General features: G+C 41.4%; 1 protein-coding gene and 1 long non-coding RNA gene across 6 annotated transcripts in view; one reads left to right on the forward strand and one right to left on the reverse strand.

Annotated features, from left to right (window-relative positions):
• Nucleotides 1-8,465, reverse strand: part of LOC137442017 (uncharacterized) — a 43,600-nt gene extending 35,135 nt beyond the window's left edge. For both annotated transcript variants that reach the window (XR_010987562.1, XR_010987561.1), the window contains exon 1: nucleotides 8,161-8,465. This is a non-coding gene — a long non-coding RNA (uncharacterized lncRNA). The remainder of the gene's footprint in view (nucleotides 1-8,160) is intronic.
• A 207-nt stretch (nucleotides 8,466-8,672) lies between these two features.
• The window catches only part of CCAR1 (cell division cycle and apoptosis regulator 1), a 30,844-nt gene continuing 15,454 nt past the window's right edge, over nucleotides 8,673-24,062 (forward strand). For 2 of the 4 annotated variants that reach the window (XM_068140167.1, XM_068140170.1), the window contains exons 1-12: nucleotides 8,673-8,756; nucleotides 9,718-9,836; nucleotides 16,389-16,561; nucleotides 17,120-17,164; nucleotides 17,836-17,868; nucleotides 18,938-19,131; nucleotides 19,620-19,734; nucleotides 19,818-20,010; nucleotides 21,154-21,286; nucleotides 21,589-21,750; nucleotides 22,121-22,346; nucleotides 23,651-23,764. In XM_068140167.1, the coding sequence (XP_067996268.1) occupies nucleotides 9,764-9,836; nucleotides 16,389-16,561; nucleotides 17,120-17,164; nucleotides 17,836-17,868; nucleotides 18,938-19,131; nucleotides 19,620-19,734; nucleotides 19,818-20,010; nucleotides 21,154-21,286; nucleotides 21,589-21,750; nucleotides 22,121-22,346; nucleotides 23,651-23,764 (1,461 nt within the window). In that variant the 5' untranslated portion in view covers nucleotides 8,673-8,756; nucleotides 9,718-9,763. The remainder of the gene's footprint in view (nucleotides 8,757-9,717; nucleotides 9,837-16,388; nucleotides 16,562-17,119; nucleotides 17,165-17,835; nucleotides 17,869-18,937; nucleotides 19,132-19,619; nucleotides 19,735-19,817; nucleotides 20,011-21,153; nucleotides 21,287-21,588; nucleotides 21,751-22,120; nucleotides 22,347-23,650; nucleotides 23,765-24,062) is intronic. The other 2 variants (XM_068140168.1, XM_068140169.1) reach the window with 2 other exon arrangements.

Genomic DNA, 24,062 nt, shown 5'->3' on the forward strand with positions numbered 1-24,062 from the left:
GGTCCTGCAGCGTATCTAGGGTTGCTGAGAAGATCATCAAACATGTTCTGATAATAGCAAGGAGCTACTCTAATAAACATACCAGTCTGGGTTCTGTATGATTATATAATTTACCTTACAGCCTGTAAAACATCTTTTTAAGGGAGGAGTAAGAGAATAATTGTTAATGAAAGGCTTTCTGGTTTATGAGGCACTTTCCTTGCAGAAAATTTTCTCTCAACACTAATAAGCATTGTTACACGTAGAAATACATTTCAGAATTAACTCAACCCTGCAGGACTGCAGTGGTTCACCCAAGTCTCTGTACTGGAAAGGAATGGGCATCAATCTGGTCCCTGTTGGCAGTCTCCTGGTGCTCCATGCAGGCAGAGCTGTGCAGCAAGAGAAGCAGCCAGAAAATCCTGACTAGAAAGGACAAAATTGGTGGTGAACACATCTACACAGTGTCTCTTTTTCCTACCAGCCCTGTCTGAGTTACGGGAATCATTTACTGTGGCTTTTAATTCCCATCCAGGGGAAACAGTCCAGGTTTTGTTTTCTTCAAATCAGGGTAGGGTGGTTTTCCTCTCAAGACAAAACTGACCTCAGCACTGGTCTGCTTTACTACTTCTGCTTTTACATTCTAATGCAGAACAGCACTACTGACAGAATCCTCTTGCTTAGATCTGAAGAAAAGAAGGAATATAACTCTGAATGTTCAGATTTGCTTCTTTTTCTTCTACAGCAAGGGCAGGAGCAAAAGCTGTTGTTACAGTAATCGTCCAGATAACTGGAATCATATGGATTGCATAAAAACACTGCTATCATCAGGCTTCAGTCATTCCCTAGAAATAAACTTCATTATGTGGTACAATTCATCTAGCTACTGGAAGTAATACAGTAATCCAAAGGGAAGCCTTTACCTTCCTCTGTAATCTGCTGCTCTTTTAGGGGATAATCATTACTGGGGTTTTATAGCAACATCTAATGCTTGCCCTAGGCTTTCTCTAAATGGTGCTATCAAATCTTTCAACAGTGTTTTGGATTCCACACTTTGGAATTGCAGTCTGGAGCCTACAGCACAGGTGTCTTAAGAAGCATGTGCATTTTGAATGGTACTTGCAGTTCTGGAAGCAGACCCAAGAACATAATTTTGGAGGAAAAGATGTTGATGAGAATGTTTTTCTGTCTCCCTTTCAGGTCCTGCCAGTGAGCTGTACGTTGCCTCCCCTAGCATTCCCACTGCCCAGTGGGTTCCCAGTCAGGGCTGCATTTCACCATAAACTGCACAGCATATTGCATGCCAGAGTTTGTGGGAACAAAACTGACCCAAATCTACCTGCACTGGCAGCCCTGAAAGGTTGCCAAACATGAGTTTCTCTTCTAGAGCTCAACACTTGGGGGTGGCATCAGATCTTTGACTACTTACACAAATCACACAGGTTAACAGAATACTGATGTAGTACAGTTGGTTGATGTTACATTCCTAAGAAGTTACAGCCTTAAACTACTACTATTAAACTGGTATTAATTGTGAACAATAGTTTAAACTGCAAGATGGACTTTTTGGCTACAGTTACTGTTTTCTGCAACATTCTAATACCCAATAAAGACCACTGAACAGCAGGGTTTGAATACTGTTGCATAATGCTAAAGCTGATTACTGTTGGCAAATATTACTATATTAGTTCATCAAAACATACATAATATAAGTTCACCCAAATACTGGCTTTTTGTGAATTCTCTGCATCAGAACAAGCAACCTATTCAAACATAAAGACAAGTAGGACAGTGCTTCCATCAGCAGTGTTTTGGTTCAATAAATGTCCTGGATAGTCTAAAATTACATCATTACTAGCAATGCCCATCTGTGGAAATCAAAATCCAGCTATTTCAGTAACCACTGGCTGGAGCACAATTCCTAAGAGCCTCCAATTCCCTGTTTAGTCAGCTCACTTCTGGATACTCTTTTGTGATACACATCACCTACACAAAATTCTTATAGCAGTTGAATTCTTGAAAATATCTTTTCATGAAAGGACAAAGATTACCTAAAATCACAGAATGGTTTGAGTTGTAAGGGACCTTAAAGATCACCTAGTTCCAAGCCCCTGTGCCATGGGTAGGGACACCTCCCAACAGACCAGCTTGCTCAAGCCCTCAATCAACACCTCTAGGGACAAGGCCACAAGTTCCCTGGGCAACCTGTTCCAGTTTCTCACCACCCACACAGTGAAGAATTTCTTCCTAATGTCCAATCTAAATCTGCCATGCTCTAGTTTAAAGCTATTCCCCCCCCATACTATCACTACAAGCTGTTGTAAGCACTCCCTTTGTAGCTTCCTTGTAGGTCCCCTTCAGGCACTGGAAGGCTACTATAAGGTCTCTCCAGAGCTTTCTCCAGGCTGAATACATCCAACTCCCTCAGCCTGTCCCCGTAAGGGAGGTGCTCCAGCCCTCTCATCGTCCTTGTGAGCCTCCTCTGGACCCTCTCCAACAGATCCATGTCCTTCTTGTGCTAGGGACGCCAGAGCTGGACACAGTGCTCCTGCTGGGGTCTCTAAAGAACAGAGGGGCAGCATCACCTCCCTTGATCATCTGGCCATGCATCTTTTGATGTGGCCCAAGATAGAGTTGGCTTCTTTGGGCTTCCCCCACCCCACTGTATCAGGTGTACAGCTCCATTCATCCCTAACTTAACAAGGTAGCATTTCTCCACTGTTTGATCCTGAAAGGTCCTGAACTGCTCCTGGAGGCATCATGGTTTACCCCTATGTTTCAGTTCAGAACAGTAAAACTTCACCCTCCAGCTCACTGGCTTAGTTTCATGTGACCATTTTGTTTTACATGTAGACTTCTGGTTTTGCATAACAGTTTCCCTTCACTTGAGGAATCCCTTCTGGAAAATGAAGTGCTTTATCAAGCACACACTTCTGTGACATACCCTAACTCACTTGCACAATAGCAGAAAGCCTTTGTAAGGACTCAAATGGGTTACAGCTGTGACAAGTTTTAAGGGTGAGATTTGTTGGGCTGTTGTAAATTATCTTGTTCTAGGAGGGTAAGAAGCTGTAAGTGGCTCAGGTGTGACCCTACTTAACAACTCTCCTTAGGCTTCAGCTTGGATGAGGTCTGACTAACTATGTAGTAAAAATCCTAAAACAATAACAGAAAAAGCAGCACATTTTACTTCTTAGTGCTCATCAGCAACCCCTGCAAGTGCTAGAGGCTCTCTATCATCTCATAGAGTACAGGAAAGTATTCCTTTTACATGGAACTTCATCTGAGCAAATACTAGAGTTTTAATCTTCCTGCTTTGCCTTCTCAAGCTGGAAGAGTCATTACTTGGGGTTGTTACTGCACACAGAAATTCTCAAAATATTCCCTGTTCTTGTTGTGAATCACAGTCTGTGTGATTGTGGTGGTTACAGAAATGTAACATCCACCACTCTACCAATGAAATTAGTTTAGACTTATCTTGTTTTCATTCTTCCACCAAAACATTCAGCCAGAGTGTTCCAGCAACTGTATCTTTCTTAAAGACACAGCCTAAAATGGTCACAATAGTCCACAGCAGGTTGAAGTGCTGAATCGCTACACTGGGCTGTGCTGCCCTGGGGATTTCACCTGCCTGTCCTTCAGATCATAGCCTATGCTCTCCTGTGGGAAGAGGCTAAGTTTTGCAGGCAGTAATGGAAGTGAGACAGGTTCTTGGCTCTGAATCTCCTGCTTTTCAAACAACAAAGCCAAGATTTCATAGGCTGTTGGATTTTTCTTCAGATCTCTCTTCTTTATTGCCTGTCTAGAAATGCATTAACTCTGTCTTTCTGTAGTTTGGCTACTCCAAGATTATAAGGAAATGCATGAGAAATCTTCCTTTCTGATACACACAGAAAACCAGAGCTTTCCTAAAGGTTCTGAGGACTTTCCTAAAATACTCAAATACAAGTCAGCTTGGTTAAGAAGAAAAGAATCCTTAAAACCTAAATCTTTCTCTGGGACAGCTCTACCTGTGCTCCCTGGTCAATATAAATTTTGCCTCTTCCCTGAGGCATGAGGCAAACAGCATAGCTCTCCCTAGACAGGAAGCATAAATAACATTCATAATAATATTTTATCCTGCAACATTAGCTAAGAGGTATCCTGTATTCTCTTAACAACTGTAAGACTCAGGTAAGTGCTTCTGATGAAAGTTAAATGTCAAATAGTTAAGCAAAACCATAAATCATATAATTTGAAAGTGTGTCTGATTTTCGTACAAACTTACTTATAAGAGCTACAGTTACATTTTCCAAGAGGAGGCCTCCTCCTTTAAAGAAACACATTTCTCTGAAAGTTCACATCAGCTACACGCACAATTTTCAAAAGGATTTCTTTCCAATATGTCTTTTCAATCCTAAGAATGTATTTGCTTGAATTTTGAAGTGACAAATGGGAAGGTTCAGAAGAAAAAGTCTTATTTTATGCTTGGGGAAAAGCTGCTTTGTTGCTTATATAAAATGACTGTGCTCAAGCATTGGTTAGGCTGTGTGAAAGCCAAGCAGAGTAACTGTAAATAACACAGACCTTGCAGGCCTGTGTGTAGGGATCTGAGCTCAGAACTGGAACACGACTGTTTTGCATAGCTGCCTCACTAGCAGTGAGTCTCCCCACTAACAGGGCACCAACATGGTATTCAGGTTACTTTGCATCCTGGCACTAGGGACATTTTGTTTGCTCTCCTGTTTACCTCAGAAAGTTATTAGCAGAAAGAGAGTTTCTTATTTTTACAGAAATATGTCTCTTTCTTTAATCTAGCCTGTTCCAGATTTTTTAGCTGAAGATTTTTAGGTATCAATTCAGGTTTCTTTTCTTTGCCTTTTTTTTTTTTTTTGTTTAATGTAAATACAGAGGCTGTGCAAGATTTTATGCCAGAACTGCAGCCAACAACTAGAATTCAGGTAACAAGAAGGCTACATTTAATACTGTGCCTCTTTTTTTGTACTGCCACTACTGCTGTCTGCAACAAAGCCATAAGAAAAGATCTTGGTCGCTGCCATCTGAAGAGCCCTTTCCAGTCCAGCTGTCACTGCAGGTGGTACTGTCCTATTGATAAACTCATTTTTCTATGTATTTTCTAGGCAATCTAAAATCCTTTTCTAAAAATGCTACTGTTTCCATAAATGTTTTTCATTTTGTTCAAAAATCAGCTTTGGACATGACTGCATGAGCATGGGAGGTGCTTCGGTTCTCTGTCAGCACTCTTCAGAACTAAGGCAGCCTTGCTATACAGCCCATGTCACATCCCCCTTATCCATCACGATTAAACCTTCTATGAAACATATGGGGATACTGTTTGTATGAACTGTATCATACACAATGCAGCCATGTAGTGAAAAGTGTGGTTTACCTTTTAAGTCATTCCATAATCCTCTACAGACCTCTAAAACTTATCTGAACAATAATTTGTGGTACTTCCAATGGAGCTCATTGGGGTTCCTCAGTGCAAGTTCACCTCAGCTCCCCTGCACTACCCATCACCACCAGTAACACCAGACATTCAAGTAAGGCTGAATTATGGCTGTGAACAGCTATCAGCCTTAATGAGGAGGGAGTTTTCGATGCCTGAGAAAGACATTCATTCCATTTGCCTTCTAAATTCAGTGTAAGTAAACACTGTTCCACTCACTGAGATCACAGCAGGATTAGAGGCTGTATTTAATCTGCATAAACTACAGCAAAATGCAGAAATCCTTATCCCTGGTTTAGAGGTGTGAGTGGCATGAATATGAGATGTAATAAAATGAGCTGTATCAAGACCAAGTCCCTAATAACTTCATGGGGTCAGCCTCTGCATGTAATACCAATGCAGACATCTCTGCCATGCTCTCCGAGTTCAACATCAACAGCGAGCAGGTTGCAGTTGTAACATGTATAGATCCAAAAGTTGTCAGAAATTGAGCAGGATACATCAAAATGTATCTCCAACAAGGATATGAAGAAAACATAATACAGTGATCTTCCATCAGCAAAGTTACATCAACAAAACTGAGTGAAATAACCATCTCCCTGTAGCTGGCAAAGGTCTTACATTCTAGCTGGACAGATACAACATGACCAGTACTAATGATTAGTAATTTTCTGTCCAGCAGCTTCATGTTTGGTATGAAACACTAATTTCTATGTCTTCTCAATTGTGCACATTTTCAAAACTGTTTATTGAAAGATTACAGTTTGCCCTCCAGTTAACTGCCTTAAATACATAGTATGCATACACTTAAATGTGCCTCAGTTCTCTTCAACAAAAAAGAAGCCTCTTCCAAATTTTGATCGACATTTTCCTTTCACAGCACGCTCCTAAGAATCCTGAAACTAGTTTTGTTCTGTCCAGTGCAGGGACTATCACAGTACCTCTGCTGCTGCAGTACAGTGACAAAGAACTGAAAAGTGCTTGACTTTTGTATAAAGGACACTAGATACCAGGTTCTGAGCTATAATGCATTTATTTTGGTGTCAAACTCTATACATAGTGTCAATAATGGATAGTGATTTATTACAGCGTAACAAAAATTCTAGGTGAGCCTAGAATGCTAGGTGCTTAAGCAGGGAGGTTGGACTTAATGATCTTCCCATACTGGGATCCTGTGATTCTGTGCAATAGTGAAGCAGTCTGCTAGTGTATGGAACAGGGCATCTCACCACCGAAGCACACAGTTCTAGCCACTTCCTTAAAACCAACCGTATCCACATTCTTACTTTCAAAAGGAGGATAAGCATTGTAAGAGTCTCTTGTTTCACTTCAAAAAGAGGGCATCTACTTTTCCAAGGCTGTGAGGTACACCTCAAAGGCAACAACAGACATTTTTGCAACTGATATCCAGTCAGTCCCTTTATACTGCAACCCCCCTGCAGCACACTTGTTTTGTGCTAAGTTTATGATACAGTCGCTGTTATGAGACACCCCAGCAGCACTTTGGAAGCCACAAACATTTTTTCAGTGACAAATATGATTATTTTTCTGCTTCTTCAACATCTTAGGGATCTAGTCAGTGTAATTAGTTTAACTAAGGTCAAATATGTTTCGTATCTCTGAAATTAATTACAAGGGTTTAAAATACTTTTTCCTTGCTCAGCTGAAGATGAAATGCTGCACCAAACAATAAGCATAGTGTGGCAAACGTTGACATATACCAGGTCCAAAATTCATACCCTATGCAGGAATGACATATGCTTATATTCCTGGAGATAATGGAGAAACTTCACTCTCTCAAAGCAAGCCATACACTAGATTTTTGAACACCCAGAATGCTCAATGGAGCCCTGTGATACCCACCTCTCAATCTGCACTCCACCTACATCCAAATCAGCATGCTTCTACTTGCTACTCCAATGTTTATACTCTGGGGTGTATTAGCTCTTGCTTCCACAGCACTGAATCAGTAATGCTGGGTGCTGTTGCAGTAGTGCAAAATGTACTTGTGTTTATGCTTAAGCAGAGAGGTGGTGTTTCTGAGAGCTCTTGTAGTCACTGATGATAAAAAAAACCCCACCACCAGAAAGCTGTTAGCTTTAAACCTTTTTAAATAACAGTATTCCATCAAGTACCAAACGAGCCTGTTCAAGTGGGATCGTTGTGGTTTCATTCCCCAAAAATTCAGGTTGCAGTAAAGAATTACCCTGCTGTGGCTTTCCTGAGCAAGGGAACAGCCTGCTTCAGTCAGCTGAGCTGGATGGAGCCATGCCACTAAGAGATATAACTGAGATTTAAAATGTGTAGACTTAAAGATTAAGAACTATGCCTCTCATTGTAAAACATACAACCTTTATGTAATTGGCAATATACTTTGAAGGGCTAAGGCACATCTTTGTACATTTATTCATATTTGTCAGCACCAAATGCTGACAGAATTTTATCCTTTCTCTAGTTGCCCTCCTACAAAATAACCCAGCCCCCAGGAAGCGTGACTTTATTCCATCGCTTCAATTTTGAATGACAGTATTAACAGTCCTAAGTCTCACTTTAATTTGCAACACGTATCTTGTTGGCTTTGCTCTGGAAGGTTAAGTAGTATCCCATGTGCGCGTTGCACCTGAAAGCAAACTTGTGTAAAAAACTCTTTAAGGTTTAAACCTTAAACATTTATTTATAACATCATCAAAAGAGGGAAATTACTGTTGCCCACGAACTATTGAACTACTTACTGCAATGTTTCCTGGCTGCAATTTCTGTTTCAAAGTCTCTTAAGTGCTTTGATGAGTCCCTCTGATGAATCTACTCTACCTTCACCTCAGATGATCCTGCTACCTCAACCTGGGGGGATAAAACCAGCTCTCGAGGGTTCGGCGGCTCACACAGGGCTTTGCTTCAGACTGATGGCTGCCTATTTCCTACAGAAATAAGACACCCACGAGCTGTCATTTGCAAGACAGAAGAGAATGTCAGTTAGGGCAGCCAAGAAGGTGGTACCACGCTCAGCGCAGCTGCTAGACCCAGCTTAAGATGGCGAGCCCCGCCCTCCCGCCGCCTGTGTGGGCCAAGATGGCGCCAGAGCCCCTCCCTTCGCCTGAGAGCTGCGGCGCACGCGGCAGGCTGGGCGCGCGCCCAACAGCCAGTCCGGCCGCGCGGCGTGCCTGCGCGCTCGGGCCCGTCGGCGCCGTGCGGTCGCAGTCGCGGACGTCAGCAGTGTGCGCCGCCGCCTGCCGCCGTCGGCAGGGGTGCGAGCGCCTGCGCAGTGGGGGTGCGCTCGGTGCGAGAGAGTCGGAGGGGTTGGCGATGGCTCCGGCGAGGTGCCGATCAGGTACCGCGGCGGTGGCACAAATGGCCCAGGCGGGGCGCGGAGGCCTCGGCCGCTTCCCGGGAGCATGCCATGGCGGTGCCTGGCGCTGGGGGAGGGGGAGCACGGCAGGCGCAGGCCCGCATTGTTAGCCGGGGGCGGCGGGAGGAGGGGCGGCGGCGGCCTCGCCGCGGCGGGGGGTGGGGAGGCGCCTGCTTCCCGCCGCCCGGCCTGCCGCCGCCGGCTGGGAGGAAGGGCCAGCTCCCGCCGCCTGCCGTTTTGCTTTCTGCCGAGCTGTACTTTTCGCTCCTCGGCGGCGGGACCCGGTTACGCGGCGGGTATCCGACGCTGCGCGCGTAAAAAGAAAAGGGTACTAATAATAGTAAAAAAAAAAAAAAAAAAAAAAAAAGGGGGGGTTGGGGTGGGTTTAGGGGTGCTGAGAGGGGTTAAAGTCGTTTTAAAAACGATGGCTGTGGGGCCGTAGCGGGCGGTTCTTCTGGCAAGTCGGAGAGTTGGTGAGCGGCCCTGCCGCGTTCGCGTGGTTAACTTGCCCTTGTTCGGGGAGAGGGAAACTGAACCGTGGCTGGAAGCCTACCTTGTGCCTTTGCCGGCAGCGCTCCCAAACGCGGTGTAGTCAGAGCCCTGGGAAAGAAATAACTATTTTAAAAGTACAAAGCCTTCGTTCTGCAGAGTCACCTTTCCCTTGGTCTGCGTTGCAGTCTTGAACCAAGTTTTGCCTTTTAATAGCGTTAGTCCCATTGTTAAAACCGAGAGGATGGAGATCGCGGCTTAGGAAATATAATCACTTGTCTTGCAGTCATTCGTGTTTCCGTCTTTTTATGCGTGTTGCCTACCAGGTTTAGGGATGTAATGATAATCTTTTAGCACCTCCACCACCCCCTTCCGGTTTTTTTTTTTTAATCCACAATTAAAATAGTCTGTTGGTGTATGTTTCAAAGATTGTAGCTGTGCTTTGTTTTAATAGATTACAGTTATAGAAGATAGACAACCAGGAGATTTTATCTTTCGCCATGGCTCAGTTTGGAGGCCAGAAGAATCCCCCTTGGGCTACTCAGTTTACAGCCACTGCAGTATCTCAGCCAGGTCAGTTGACATACCACTTAACGTTTGAACCCTGACATATAGTAGATTTGGTGATTCTGTAGTTGGGTATGGAGTTAAGAGTGGCACCTTGCTAACTAACTTCAATTCTCTGTAAATGGTCTGAGTTGGGAGTTTTTCACACAAATCGAGTCATTAAAAGATGTTTCCTAATACTAGCTGTTGGGGTTTGGTTTCTTTTGTAAGGGGGGATAAGTAAAATCCCATGTGAATTTGTATTGATTCTCTTGGTCAGTAGACAAAGTTGTGTAAATCAAATTGCTTTTCATCAAATTGCTCTAGATTGCTCTACGTTAAATAATATCAGCACTAAAAAGGCATTGCATATTTTTAAAGTGCTGCCTAAAGGGCAGCCTAAATCAATGTTTACAAAGTAGTTTGCCTTTACTAATCTATTTGACATACTTTACATAGCAAAGAGGTCTCTGAATTTTGCTACTTGGATGGGGAGAGGGTATATTAATGCTAAATTATAACTCAAGAGATCCCTGTAACTAAAGGTATTCCCTGATTATAAGAGAGGGTTTCCTTTGCGCTCAGAAGCCTTATTCAGTTGTAGGCTAGCATATTAAAAAAACCTATCTGGCTAGATTTTCATGTTTTACATTGTTTTATAGCATAAAGTTTTTTGAGGCAAGGATGTGAAGCTTGCTGCATGGTGAATCTTGGTGCTGCCCTTTTTTTGAATGCAAAGCATTTGCCAAATGCTGTTTCAGTGTCTGATGTGAAAAACCTGTGGTACTTTGAGGATGCAGAATGTCAAAATGCCAGCACAGGCAGTAACCTCACTGAAGAGATGTCTTTCTAAAGAGTTGTATGGGTTTTCAGTTGTCTCTTGCATGTCTAGTTGGATATAATGTTGAATGGCATACCTTCTTTGTCAGTGGTTTTGTGTCTGGGAACTTTGCAGACTTTGGGAATGCCCTTTCTTTTGTGCTTTGGAGGTATGTGTTGGGGAGATGGAGGGGGAAGAACAAATCTTTTTCTGACTCCTTTTTTTGTTGGGTTTTTTTTCCCCCTGAAATGCCTCCTCCATCCCCAGTTTTCACTGAGGGCACTGGTCCAATCTGAGTGAATACTTGGGAAACTGCCGCTCCCCAAGTGTTTCACAGTATTCAGTCCCAGTGTGTCTTTCCCTCTTACTCCATCCCCATTCACTGCCACTCTCTGCCTAAGCTGTTACTGTACCTAACCAGCTGCCTAGAAGCAGCTTTGTGCTCTTCCTCTGAGCAGCTCATGCTTATCCAAATTGCACTACTCTCCTTCTGTAAGAAACAGCTGGAAAGAGTCATCACTGGGAACATGGGAGAGAGAGAGACAAACTGTGCTTTGGGTTCTCATGACTGACTGGTTGATACCTTGGAGCCATCAAAAGATGGCAGCATCTGGGGTGAAGTATTCTTGATACATTGGCTCATGTGGCAGCTGCTGCACCAGAAATAGTGGTAGAAGACTGAGGGCGAGCTCCATGTCTTGTTTCAGAGGAAAAGCCTCATAAAACCTGAAGAGGAGGAGCTGGCAGCCATCTTAGACTTTGTTGGGTTAGGACCAGAAGGGGGCCCTGGAGGAGAGGTGAAAGGAGCAAAGGCTCTAGAAGCACATCAACTTCTTACCTGTGTTCTTATTCCTGTGACTCTGCCTTTGGCTAGCCTACTTCTGAGCTTGCTTAAATTAAGTGGAAAATTTAATTGGGATATAACTGGTCAGCATCAGTTGCTGTGAGACTTTTTTCACCTGCTCAATGAGGACAGTATCTCCAGGGTTTTGTAGCTGTTCATCTGATCCAGCAGCACCTGACTCAAACATGAGAGACATTAAAGGCTAACATTTTGTTTCACTTTTGCCTTCTTCCTGTGCCTTCCTTTGTGTTTCTGGTGTCTCTTCCCCACTGTAGTATCTCTCTTATTTCCAGTATCACTTGAATACATTTAGTTCCTAGCATCCTTCCGTGCAGTCCTTTCCTGTTCCTACTGCAGTATGCAATCACTATGTCTGCATCCTCTTTCTCCTCTCTTGGTACTACTGAGCTCAGTCCTCAGGACTCGACTGCCTAGCTCCTGTTTCAGTACCCATGTACATATCTGTTCTCTGGCATTTATTGTTGGCCATTCCAGTGCAGAATGATTTAGAACACCGAGTACAGGAAGTGCTTCTTTTGCAAAGTATGCAGTGCTCTGGCACTGCTGGGAGCTGAGGAGCGGTGTTAGTGTTGCACTGCAGCTCACTAGTCACCTTTGCACATTTCAACGTGAAGCTATGGCTGTCCAGCCAGGTTGCTTGCCTGCAGAAGAGAGATGCTCCCAGTGCTCGGGCCATGTCTCACCTGCATCTGCGCGCAAGAAGTTAGGCAGGTGGGCTTACCCTGATGAGTCTCAGTGTTCATTGACTGGTTTTAAGAAACTACATTTACAAAATATTTTTGTATCTTCAGAGGACTGGCTGGCAGTGTAACACTACATTTTTGCATGACAGCTGCTTTTGTCTGTGTCAGGTTGTTTCTCAAAAGCTTTATGCTGGTTGGGTATGGAGGAAAGAGATCTTGATTTTCATAGCACAAATGACAAGTGCTAGTCAGCAGTAGTGGGTGATGCTGTTATAAACCCAGTTTAGTTATAGCAGAAAGGTAATTTCAGGCTTGAGGATTTTGTTGGTTGGAGTTCTTTGGTATTGATGACTTGGATACCATCTTGGCCATCCCTGGTGCAGAAGTAACTGAGTTAAGGCTCTTAATTATTAAGGTGTGACACTAAGGTAGTTGTAGAGTGATGTGCTGTGTAATGAAGAGTTCCTGGGATACCTTTGGGATAATTTGCTACTGCCCGTGTTTGTGGTGTTAGAAGACAGACAAGAGATTCAGGTGCAAGCAAAGATCTGTGTGTGAGAAGAGACTCCTGCTTATAACACGGTGAAATTTTTTCTCTGCTCTTGTATCATAGTTTTGTGCATCACATGATTAAAAGCAGAATTTGAAGTCCCTGCTATGCTGGTCAAGCATTGCTAAGTCATGCCTGCTACAGAAAATTAAGTATTTTAAATATTCCTACATGGCACAGATTGCTTTTTGCATTCTCTTTATGCTTTTAACTTGAATAATGACGTGCAAGTTTCTGATACTGATACCAGTGAGGGAGAATCCCTTCCTGTTCTCTCAGCTATTAATTTTTGCCATGTCTTTGGTCTGCAGCACAGAGCTGAGCATGTGCTGTTTCCAGTGTTATGGTTTCTAGCATAGTGAAGCCAATTTTAATAGAACTGTGGTTGAAGGGAGGTCCTCACTATGCCGAGCTCTGGCTGATGGGTGTTGTCTTGGTGATATCAAGACTTCATTGCATTAGGGTGAGGGATGGTGCACCTAATGAAAGCAAAAGTGCCTGAAGCTCAGTATCTTGTTGCTGGAAGCCCATGTGAGGTGACTAAAGAGAAGTGTAAGAGTAGGACAAGTACGCAGTGGATCTCAGAGGCGCTAAGAAATAATAGCTGATCCACAATTTGCTGACATGCTGTAAATGGATGTCCTCTGGTAAATACAATGGGCCTAGTTTCTATTGTGCACCTGTAAAGAGGTATTGGGGTTGTTTCAAATAGGTTATCTAACATTTGTATTGCAAGTGTGTTATGCTTGGGGAACCTTAAAATCCCAAGGACCCAAAGTCACAGACCACTCTTCTACTGTTATTCTCATAAAGCTACATCACTTACTAAGGAGATAAATGTAGTCACATACTTGGAAGATGTTTCCCTAATCTTAAAGAGTCTCTGGAATTCAGAAGCAGCAAGAGGGACTATCAAATACTGGCTTTGTGTTTGCTACAACAGAAATTTCTGTTTCCTAGAAGGATGCCAGACCGGCAGCCTAGGACTCCAGTTTCTAGCCAAGCCCTTTCAGATGGTCGTGCCATGCAGTATGTAGTGCAAGTGGAGTTGTTGAGACTGCATTTGAAGGAAAGCATTTCTGTCGCTGTACTTACTGAGATAATTACACATCCTAGGAGCTCTTGTTTGTCACTGCAGATGTTTGTAGCCAGTATTAATAATAGAGCAATCAGATGTCAATTCCACACTCAGCCTGTGATTCACTCTTGGCTTTCTGTGTGATTTTTCCTTTCTGGTTTTGTTTGTTTGCTTGCTTTAACTAGTAAAGCCTATAGAGTTTGTTTGGCTTAGATAAGTACATAGATGTAAAGCAGTCAAATTAAACTACTGGAATACTCTGGGGCAAAGAGTAGGAACACGATCCAGCTCTGAAAATTGTGTTCCTAGAGGTGTTATCCTTTGAGGGCATATTTACAGCCTTTTTTTGTCTTTGTCATTTGTTAGTAAGCTGATCCGCAGTGTTGTAAATGACATGATGCCCACTTGATATTAAATGCCCATAAAATGACATTGGAAGTAGCAAAATTCCTCCTACCTTCTTAATGGACAAAATGTGATGAGAGTCTTAGGGTGGGCTGGGAATTGTGTGAGATAATCATGGGTAATACAGGAAAGGAAGATGTCATAATGGAAACTGAAGAGCTGATTAACCTCAAGATCTGGTTTTGGGAGCAAACTTGCTAATATTTTTGTGAATATCCTTCCTACAAAAAGGAGAGAACTTGTGAAACTTGTTTGAAGGTGCTTCCCAACTCCATCCCCCTATGTTAGAACAACATTAGAATAGAATTAAACTGAATGACAATAGCTACTGTAGTAAAACACATTCCAAGGTAATGGCATGAGGTGTATTTCTGCACTGATAGGAATTTCTGCTCAGCATGTGGAAATAAGAGGAGGAAGATTAATGCTTTGGTTATTTGCCTTGAGTGAGCCAGCAGGGTAATGCAGCCAAGAAAAGTGAAAATTGTCCCAGGATGCAGCAGTAAAGCATTTTCATTAGATTTAAAAGTGTTATGTGGGCAGCGCTGAGGCTCTACATGAGGTTGTGCTTTTGAATGGTCAAAAAGACACATTCAAATTGAAGCTCATGGACAAGCATGAAGAGGGGAGAGGATCAGGAGAATGGAGGGCTTGTCATGGGGAAAGTCTCAGATTTGGCTTGCTTGGCTTCTTAGGAAACCCAAATCTTGGAGTTTACCAGGGAAAGAATTTCTGTGATGCTGGAAAAGCTCTAGTTTTGCTGTACTATAGAATGCTTGATTGCACTATTAAAATAGTATTACTTCCTGGTATATTTAACATGATAATATTTGAACTAGACTGTAGTGATTGTGATGATTTTCGCTGTTGCTTAGGTTTCTTCGTGTTTCATTCCAAAATTGTAAGATGCTCAGTGCCATGATTAGCTCCTTTCTGAAGAGTTTACTCTGATGGAAAGAACAGTGTGGCAGAGAGGATTACCTTATTCAGGATCTGTTGTGTTGGTTACAGCATTTTTGTGAATTCTATGGTGATGATCACCACCAACGACAAGCAATCTCTTGCAGCATCCATGGTTCAGGAATGAAAGCTTCGTTTTGGATCAGTAACAATAGTGCATAGCACAAACTGCAGAGATAATACTGTAAATCTGTTCTTAACTTCATTGTTCCTCTTCAATGGCTTTGGAAGAGAAAGGAAACCAACTTCAGTGTTCTTCAGTTCTGAAGGTGGCTAGCTGGCCTGTTTCTGCTGGCAGTGTTTCCTTCTGAGTTTCTCTGGTTTTATTTAAACGGGTACTAGACTGACAGCTTGATGAAGTGATATTTGATCATGCAGCTGCAGATAAATTTTTAGAACCCCTGCCTAAGAGAGGGAGCAGGCTTCCAGATAGGTTTGCAGCCCTTCACTCAGATTTGCATTGTGCAGAGCTTTCTGTCTTTGAAAGTTGTTAGTAAGGCTTAAGCATTCCTCATTCAGAAGTATCACATGCATAAACAACTTAGCATATGACAGCTGCCACTTGTTAAAAGCTGTAATGACTATAAAATAAACTAACCTTTTCTTTCAGGCAGTTTGACTCTGGGCAGCACAAACTCTTCCTAGTAAGAGTCAGACAGAGCTTGACTTGGTCTCCTTGTCATTATAAGGCCGTTCCTTCTCTACCATCCCCCACATCTACAGTGTCCAGCTTGCTTGGGGACAAAGACAGTACTGAGTAAAGAAAAGCTTTGTGCATTTTCAGAAGCTTCTGCTTCATAGCTCTTATTACAGTAAAGGTCTCTTTTGCCCTCAGGTGTAATGAAACATATACATGAACATACAGAACAGAGTTACAATCTTTATCTGGCTCACCCAAAGCCTGAATACCTTCAAGAAAGAATACAGTGTGTGTGCTGGGGGTGGGTGCAGATGGGGGTGGCAACTGCTAGTACTAAAAAATCACGAGCAGCTTGAGAGAAGGAAGTGAAGCGGTCTATGCTTCTGCTGTAGCATAGTGTTTGAAATTAGATTAAAGGAGAAGCTAGTGAGGTGTGATCCTTTTATCTGAAATTTTGGAATTGGATTTATCTACTTTGCTCAGGAGTGTAGCATCCCATACTACATCTAGTATAACTGTCAGAAGCCTCAGCTGTTTAAAGTTGTTCTTAGTGCTTATTGTGTGTGTTCTATTTTCAGCTGCTCTTGGTGTGCAGCAGCCATCGCTGCTTGGAGCCTCTCCTACCATATACACCCAGCAGACAGCACTGGCAGCAGCAGGCCTAACCACACAAACACCAACCAACTATCAGCTCACCCAGACAGCTGCTTTGCAGCAGCAGGCTGCAGCTGCAGCAGCTGCCTTACAGCAGGTAAACAAAAAGGAGCATTTGCTATTGACTGCATGGACTTAAACAATATAAACCAGTGGCTTTGTAAAGCTTGAGTATCTGGGAGAAAAGCATAATGGAAAACGGTGAACACTAAAGCATAAACCTGATTAAAAAGCAGATTTCAGGGCTACAGCTATCCATAGTTGTATTGATCTGTGAAGGCTGGAATTTTTGCTATGGAGGTGCTGACTTTTAGCTGTGGAAAGCCTTTTGGGAAAAGGGGTTCCGCTGTACCTAAACGGAGAATTCCAAGTTCCAAGTAACTTTCTTCACTATATATATTCTTAATAGCATTTTGCTTGATTTTGTACTGTGTTCTAAATATTGTGTAAGTGTAAACCTTAACAAAAGTTACTTATTTTGGCTATAAAGAGTACATCAGAATCCAATCTAAAAGCTGGGAACAGTTGTTATGAAAGTAGTAACCTGTTGATAGTCATAATAACTGAGAACTTGTTTATCAGATAACTTGTATTTGGTAATATTGGGGTAATAATACTTCCCGTTTATGAGATATTTTGCTTTTATCTGTTTCAGCAATATTCACAACCTCAGCAGACTCTCTATAGTGTACAGCAACAGGTTTGTCTGATTCTTCCTGTGTACATCACAAATAACTTTAATGTTGCTTGTGTGTCTCGTAGGATTTGTCTTCAAAATCATCCTGGGGTGGGAAGTTATTAAAGAAACTACGTCATCAGTTTTTGTAGTGAGAGAGCTTGAAGTTCATAAACTGGAAGAGACGTATCCAGGATGGAAGCCTGCGTGCTTTCATACAAAAGGAGATTTAAACATAGATACTGTTCCATGTGTACACGGTTCCTGCTAAACTTTGCTCTAAACAGGGCTGTATATTTTAACTGCTGGAAAGAAGCTGTCCAAAAAAAGGCTCCCTGTTACTTTTTTTTATGGTCTTTGAACTTAACAGGATTTTGAAAAAGAATAAAAGAACATAGAAATTACAAGCCTAAGCTTCTCCAGCTGCCAAAACTTTATTTGGTATTGCTATTCACTTTCATTTACAACACACCCCCCCCAGGCATTTCTGCTTACTGAATAAATGTGGATTATCCAATCTTATAGTTAACCACATGAGCGCAGTTTTATGGGTATGCAAACTGCCAAAATGACCAAACCCCAAAAGATGAGTAACTGGCTCAGATGAAGCAAAAACTCTTACTTGAAAAGAGGAGATAAAATTGTAGAATTTCCTTAAACATATAAAATTAATTTATAACTTTATTTATTTTAAGTTGCAGCAACCTCAGCAGACCCTTTTAACTCAGGTTAGTTTGGTTTTATTGTTTGGTCTTCATCCCCAAACACCAATAATGCAAGAGTGCAAATTTGTGACATCTTGAGTAGCTTAATCTGTAAAATTAACTAAATATAAGTGGTCATTTTATTGGTACAGGTTCGTTCTATCCAGATATTAAAATATGCATAGCATTGGTTTAAAAAAATCAATAGCAAGGGCTTTTCTTTAATCTAGAAGGGAATATGTGTGTTGATTACATCATGATTTTGTTTTGAACTTCAGGTATTTGGTTGATTTGTGGTTAGTGGCAAACTGGGAAAATCTTTCTCCCTTTGGAGGAGGAATTTAACTTTGTGTTAACAGTATTGCGGTAGGTGTGTAGAGAGGTTTAAAAAGAGTCCTGCTGAGCTTAACAGGCTTAAAACATGCAACCATTTAATACACTCTTAACTTGCTCTAGTTCTTAATTTGACTTTGTAAACATACTTTAAAAAAAAAAATGGTAAAAATAGGTTACTTAATTTCAGTAGCTCATTGTGTTCTGCTTTTGTGAGAAGGCAAGCATGTGAGTTGAGTTAGGCAAGTGGTTTGTGTTAGCCTCAACCTTTAACTGACAGTAACACTACAGCTGGGATATAAACAGAGAATAATCTCCAAGCCTGTATTCCTAGCCAAGGTAGGAACTTACCTACTTTTCAGGCCCCCTGGACAGGTTAGTTGTAAACAATAAGGCAGTCTTAATTTTTTTTCTAGACAATGTCTGTGTTTTGGGGAAGTTGACTTTTTTTAAAAGGAAAGGATAAACAAAGCCAGTCTTCATTTAAAATAGAAAACCTAATCTTAAAGAAAACCAACAAAACCCCCACAAAAACCACAAAACACCACCACCAACAATGAAACCCACAACTCTAAAACCAACCACTTCAAAACCAACAACTGAAAAATTCCCTAACAAACATGCCACCTCCTGAATATCTCTTATTTACAATCATTGCTTTAGAGGTGTTTTAAACCCCTGCCTTCTGGGTAAAGGAACTGTTCCTTATAGCTATGTCAGCTAGTTATAAGATTCATGGTTTGCTATATTTTGCTTACAGCCAGCTGTTGCACTACCTACCAGTCTTAGCCTGTCCACTCCTCAACCGGCAGCCCAGATAACTGTTTCCTATCCAGCACCTCGGTCAAGTCAGCAGCAAACCCAACCGCAAAAGCAGCGTGTCTTCACTGGGGTGGTTACTAAACTGCATGATACTTTTGGATTTGTGGATGAAGATGTCTTTTTTCAACTCAGGTAAAATGTCAATACTTGCCTGACAAGCATTCTAAATAAATGGTTTAAGTTTTGACATTCTGATTCTGTGGCTTCACTGATGGTGCCTGCAGTTGTTACATTTTTTTGTGTCAGTGCTGAAAGACAGATGATCAAATAAGCTAATAGTCAACTAGATTTGAGTTCCTATATGTGAATTTTAGAGACTCAGAAGGTATTAACCTCCTTATAATATGAAATTGTAGATTTTGGGGGGGATTAAATGCATATAACTGGCTTTCTGCCTTTCAACTCAGTTCTGCTTAGGGAACTTGTGCTTTTGGGCCCCATATAGGAATTAAATTCCCATGCATACTCCAAACTATAGCAGAGAGTACTTTTACTGAATTTGTATCTATAAGCTTTTTTTTTTTTTTAATTAGCTTTGTCTGCATTCAGCTTTACATGTAACTTGCAAATGTAAAACTAGCTGAATAGCACTCTCAATACATTTTCTGTACTGTTTGCAGTGCTGTTAAAGGAAAGACACCCCAGGTTGGTGACAGAGTTCTGGTAGAAGCTACTTACAACCCTAATATGCCATTCAAATGGAATGCACAAAGGATTCAGACACTTCCAAATCAGGTATGTGGGGTTAACCAGTCTAACTTGTACTGGCTGCTTCTGGTTTAAGCTCACTCCTAACTCCTTTTCTTTTCTGCCATTAGAACCAGACACAAGCCCAGCCATTACTGAAGACACCTCCAGCTGTTCTGCAGCCCATTGCACAGCAGACTGCATTCAGTGTTCAGGCACAGCCACAGCCACAGTCCTTGTTACAGGCACAGATATCAGCAGCTTCAATCACACCTTTACTTCAGACACAGCCTCAGCCCTTACTGCAGCAGCCACAGCAGAAAGGTGCTCCTTCAGTGCATGGAGTTTTGTTCTAGTCATTCTGGTGCTTAGTGTCCAATGGCTATTTTCTTGTTAGTGTGACCAGAGCAATAGTTGAGATAATATGGAAAGGACCCTATAGAATTTTCAGTTTGAGTATGTGTCTTCCTGCAGTGCACATTGCCTGCAATAACTCAAGAATCACCTAGTTAGTGATATCCTCATGGACTCCTTGTTCACATTAAATCTGGAAACACTCAATGTGATTTTTATTCTCATGCTTTCACAGACAAGTTGCAGGGTTAAAAGTATTAACAGTTATATTTCTTCAGCGTCTTCTGAGTGCTCAATGAGATCACATTTCACACAGCTCTAGTGTTAAAACTATTATTTCAGTTAGCCCAGCTGACATTTGAGAAACTGCCAAAAGTAGCAAATCTGAAGCAAAGGTTGTTGTGGGGTCACATGAACTTTTAGTAGCTGAAGAATCAGCAATAGAATTGATAACAAGATAAAATTAGGACTTGTCTTGCCCACAGTAAAAGAAAGGGGAGGTCTGAAGCTATCACCTAAGGAGATGTGTTGTAGATAAATGTTACACTCTAATTAGTCCTAGTTGTTCATTAGTGTTTATAGTAATGTTTGCTCCCTTTACAGTCGGTTAACTATCTGGAGACAGTATGTACTGAGGGATTGATACAGCAGTATTATAAATTGATTTAAGAATGATTTTTCAGGAAGCTAATTGCTTTTAGCTATGAGTAGCCTCAGAAATAAGCTTTAGGTTTTCTTTAGGTCTGTGAGTAGGTAATCTGTTTTAAAACAAATTACTTTTCTGAGGAAAGGCTTGCCTATCTACAGTGATAGCTTATGTGTTTAGATTGTATTAGATTCTATCCTAAGAAGATGCTTTTAAACCAGTTTGAAATAGTAGAGTCTGTTTGCATCAGTGAAGTGTAAAGCAAAAGTCTCTTGTTTCTTGGGTGTGTCATGGATTGAGTTGCTAAACCATTACTGTGTGGTTGTTATTAGTAAATAGATTTATATTTATTTGACTCTAGAGCTAGTCTAGAAAATGTACTGAAGTATAGCAACCGTAAATCAGTGATGTTTGTACAGTGTGGATAGTTGTGCCCTGTTTATTGATTGTGTACATTTTTGCTGCAGGTGGTTTGCTACAGCCTCCAGTTCGTCTGATTTCACAGCCTCAACCAGCTCGAAGATTAGACCCACCATCCAGATTTTCTGGGAGGAATGACAGAGGAGGAGATCCTATGCCAAACCGAAAAGATGACAGGAGGTATGTTGTCAAAGACCAGGCTATAATCAAAATATTCCATAAAGACCTGTCTTCAGAGCTGAGATTCTTGCCCCAAAGTAAGTCAGGAATACGCACAAGTATCTTTACCTTTAGATATCATTGGAGAGTTCTATCTGAAGGAAGGGAATTGCAAAATTGGTGTCATTATAAAGAGACTGTACTGAAATCATGAGGAACTTCTCTCCTTTTGGGGCGTCACTTCCAACAGGCCTAGCCTCTGTTGTGCTAGAAACTGGTTTGTGGTATGAGCACACACAAATACTTGTATGCTTTTTTTGAAGTCGTGAAAGAGACCGAGAGCGACGAAGGTCCAGGGAGAGATCACCCCAGCGAAAACGTTCCAGAGAGAGATCGCCCAGACGAGAGCGGGAGAGGTCTCCTCGAAGGCCACGACGCGTTGTTCCTCGTTACACAGTTCAGTTTTCCAAGTTTTCATTGGACTGGTATGTTTACGCTTGTTTTAACTGTGGGCACAGATCACTAAGGTGTGTCATGTGTTAAATGATGATCTTCAAAGAAAGAACAAATATGGCATGGCTGAGAACCTGGTGTGATAAATTTTTCTGAGCTCTTGGTTGTTTTTGAATGCTACAGCAAAATAGCTTTATTACCCTCTTTAATCAACACTGTAACACGCAGCCGTGTTAATCAGAAGAGCATTCAGTAGTTACTTGTTTTTAAGCATCAGTCCGTAACACTCTGACTTCAATATATTTGCTCTTTAAAGTTTGTATGTTCAGTTGTTTATACATGGTTGTAGATATATACAGAGATTGTATAGCTCTATCTTCCAAATCCTGTGTTTTATTTCAGCCGTAGCTGTGACATGATGGAGCTGAGGAGACGTTACCAGAACCTCTATATCCCAAGCGATTTCTTTGACGCGCAGTTTATGTGGGTGGACGCTTTCCCTATGTCTAGACCATTTCAGCTGGGAAACTACTGTAATTTCTACGTGATGCATAGAGAAGTAGATCCTATAGATAAAAACACTGCTGTCCTTGATCCACCCGATGCTGATCATCTGTACAGTGCAAAGGTTTGTATAGTCCACTGCTGTGATTGTTGATTAGAATATTTTTAACAGTAAGGTGAAGAAGTGACCCTAACTGAACTGAAAATATTCTACAGCAATTCGAGCAAACAGAAGACAGTGTTTTAAACTTTCCAGTGAAGAGGTAGTTTGTAGATCTTGAAGAATCATGTCTGAAATAAGGTTTGTTTTTTCTGTTATTAGAGGTGACCTCAATCTTGTTTTTACTGAGGTCTCTTTTCCATTCTCTGCACCTAGTTGCCCTGATCTAATTACAGGAAAGAAAGCCAGCTCCTGGAAGAGCTCTGAATGTATTTCTTAGGCAATTCATTGTGAATAGTTAGTGCAGCCTTTTTTGTTTTCTCTTTTTTTCCCCCCCTCCCTTTCAGGAGTCCTTCTGTATAGTTTGTGCTTTTCTGTTTTTCCTTTCTTCTTTCAGATACGTAGCATATAATACTCAGTATTTATTATTTTGTTGAATGTACTTTGAGCATATTGGGATTATCTGAATGTCAAAATATGCTACACTGAAAGCTGTAATGATATATAAAAGACCTCAGTGTCAAAATGTCTTCCTAAAACCTGTTCCATTTGAAAGCTTCCATTAAAATAGGTCTTGAGATTTCTAGGTCAATCTGTTTTAGAAGCATTTTATGTTAAAGATAAACTTAGAAACAGAACTGCCTTTAACCACTGTTTCTGAAAGACTTTCAGCTTTACTTCCCTTCTGTATATAAAAGCTTTGAAGCCTCAGCTCAAATATCTGATTTACTTTTTTTGGTCTACTGATACAGAGCAAGAGCTCTCTTTCAGAAGGTTAAGCTTCAAAACATATTCAGTAACTGAGGAATAGCATCCTGTTTCATAATACTAACCTGTTTAGGATATCAAGTAACCATGTTCAATTTGGCTGGGATAACAGGCTGCAGATGAATGTGTTGGTGAGTTCTGATTGTGACAAAAGGGAAGGGGTTAGTTACTGATACCAGAAATACACTCAGTGTGCTCCTTGTGATAGAGTATTTGACAGGTAGTGATAGCATGCAAAGCAAGTTGTTTTCATATGCCTTTGGTTTGTTGTAATTTTTTTTAATAAGATTACACTGCATCCATATGGGGCAGAGGGGAATTGGTTCTTGCCAGACATTTTAACAGTCAGTTCTAATTTTATTTCACCTTTGCTTGTTCTGGGGTATTGTGACACTGAGGAAAAAGCACTGGTATGTATGTAATTGCAAATTGAGGTCGTTTATTTACTAGTCATACTGGGAGATCTTCACAAGACTGATTTGATCTGATTTACACAACAGGTGATGTTGATGGCTAGTCCTAGTATGGAAGATCTCTATCACAAGTCATGCGCTCTGGCTGAAGATCCTCAAGAACTTCGTGATGGATTTCAGCATCCGGCTAGGCTTGTAAAGGTAAATATACTTCGATGCCAGACACTTTTGGCAATAAAGGTTGGTTATAGAGCTTTAAAATACTTGCCAGTAATAGGACTTGCAGGCAGATAAGTGACGGCTTTATATTTTCTCCTAAATAGATCTAGTTATGTGTCAACTCTTTCCAGTTTATAGGAGCTGTGTCTTCACTGCTTTCATATTTACTACTTTGTTCAACTTAGTTAAACTCAGACATTAAGTATCTGGAGAAACTTATTAACTTTGTTAGGTCTTTTTTTACAAGCACTTAGGCTTATTTTCTAAGAGCTTAGCTGTG

Source organism: Melanerpes formicivorus, unplaced genomic scaffold, assembly GCF_026170545.1.
Source record: "Melanerpes formicivorus ecotype bairdi unplaced genomic scaffold, bMelFor1.0.p_v2 SCAF_6, whole genome shotgun sequence".
NCBI classification, from domain to species: domain Eukaryota; kingdom Metazoa; phylum Chordata; class Aves; order Piciformes; family Picidae; genus Melanerpes; species Melanerpes formicivorus.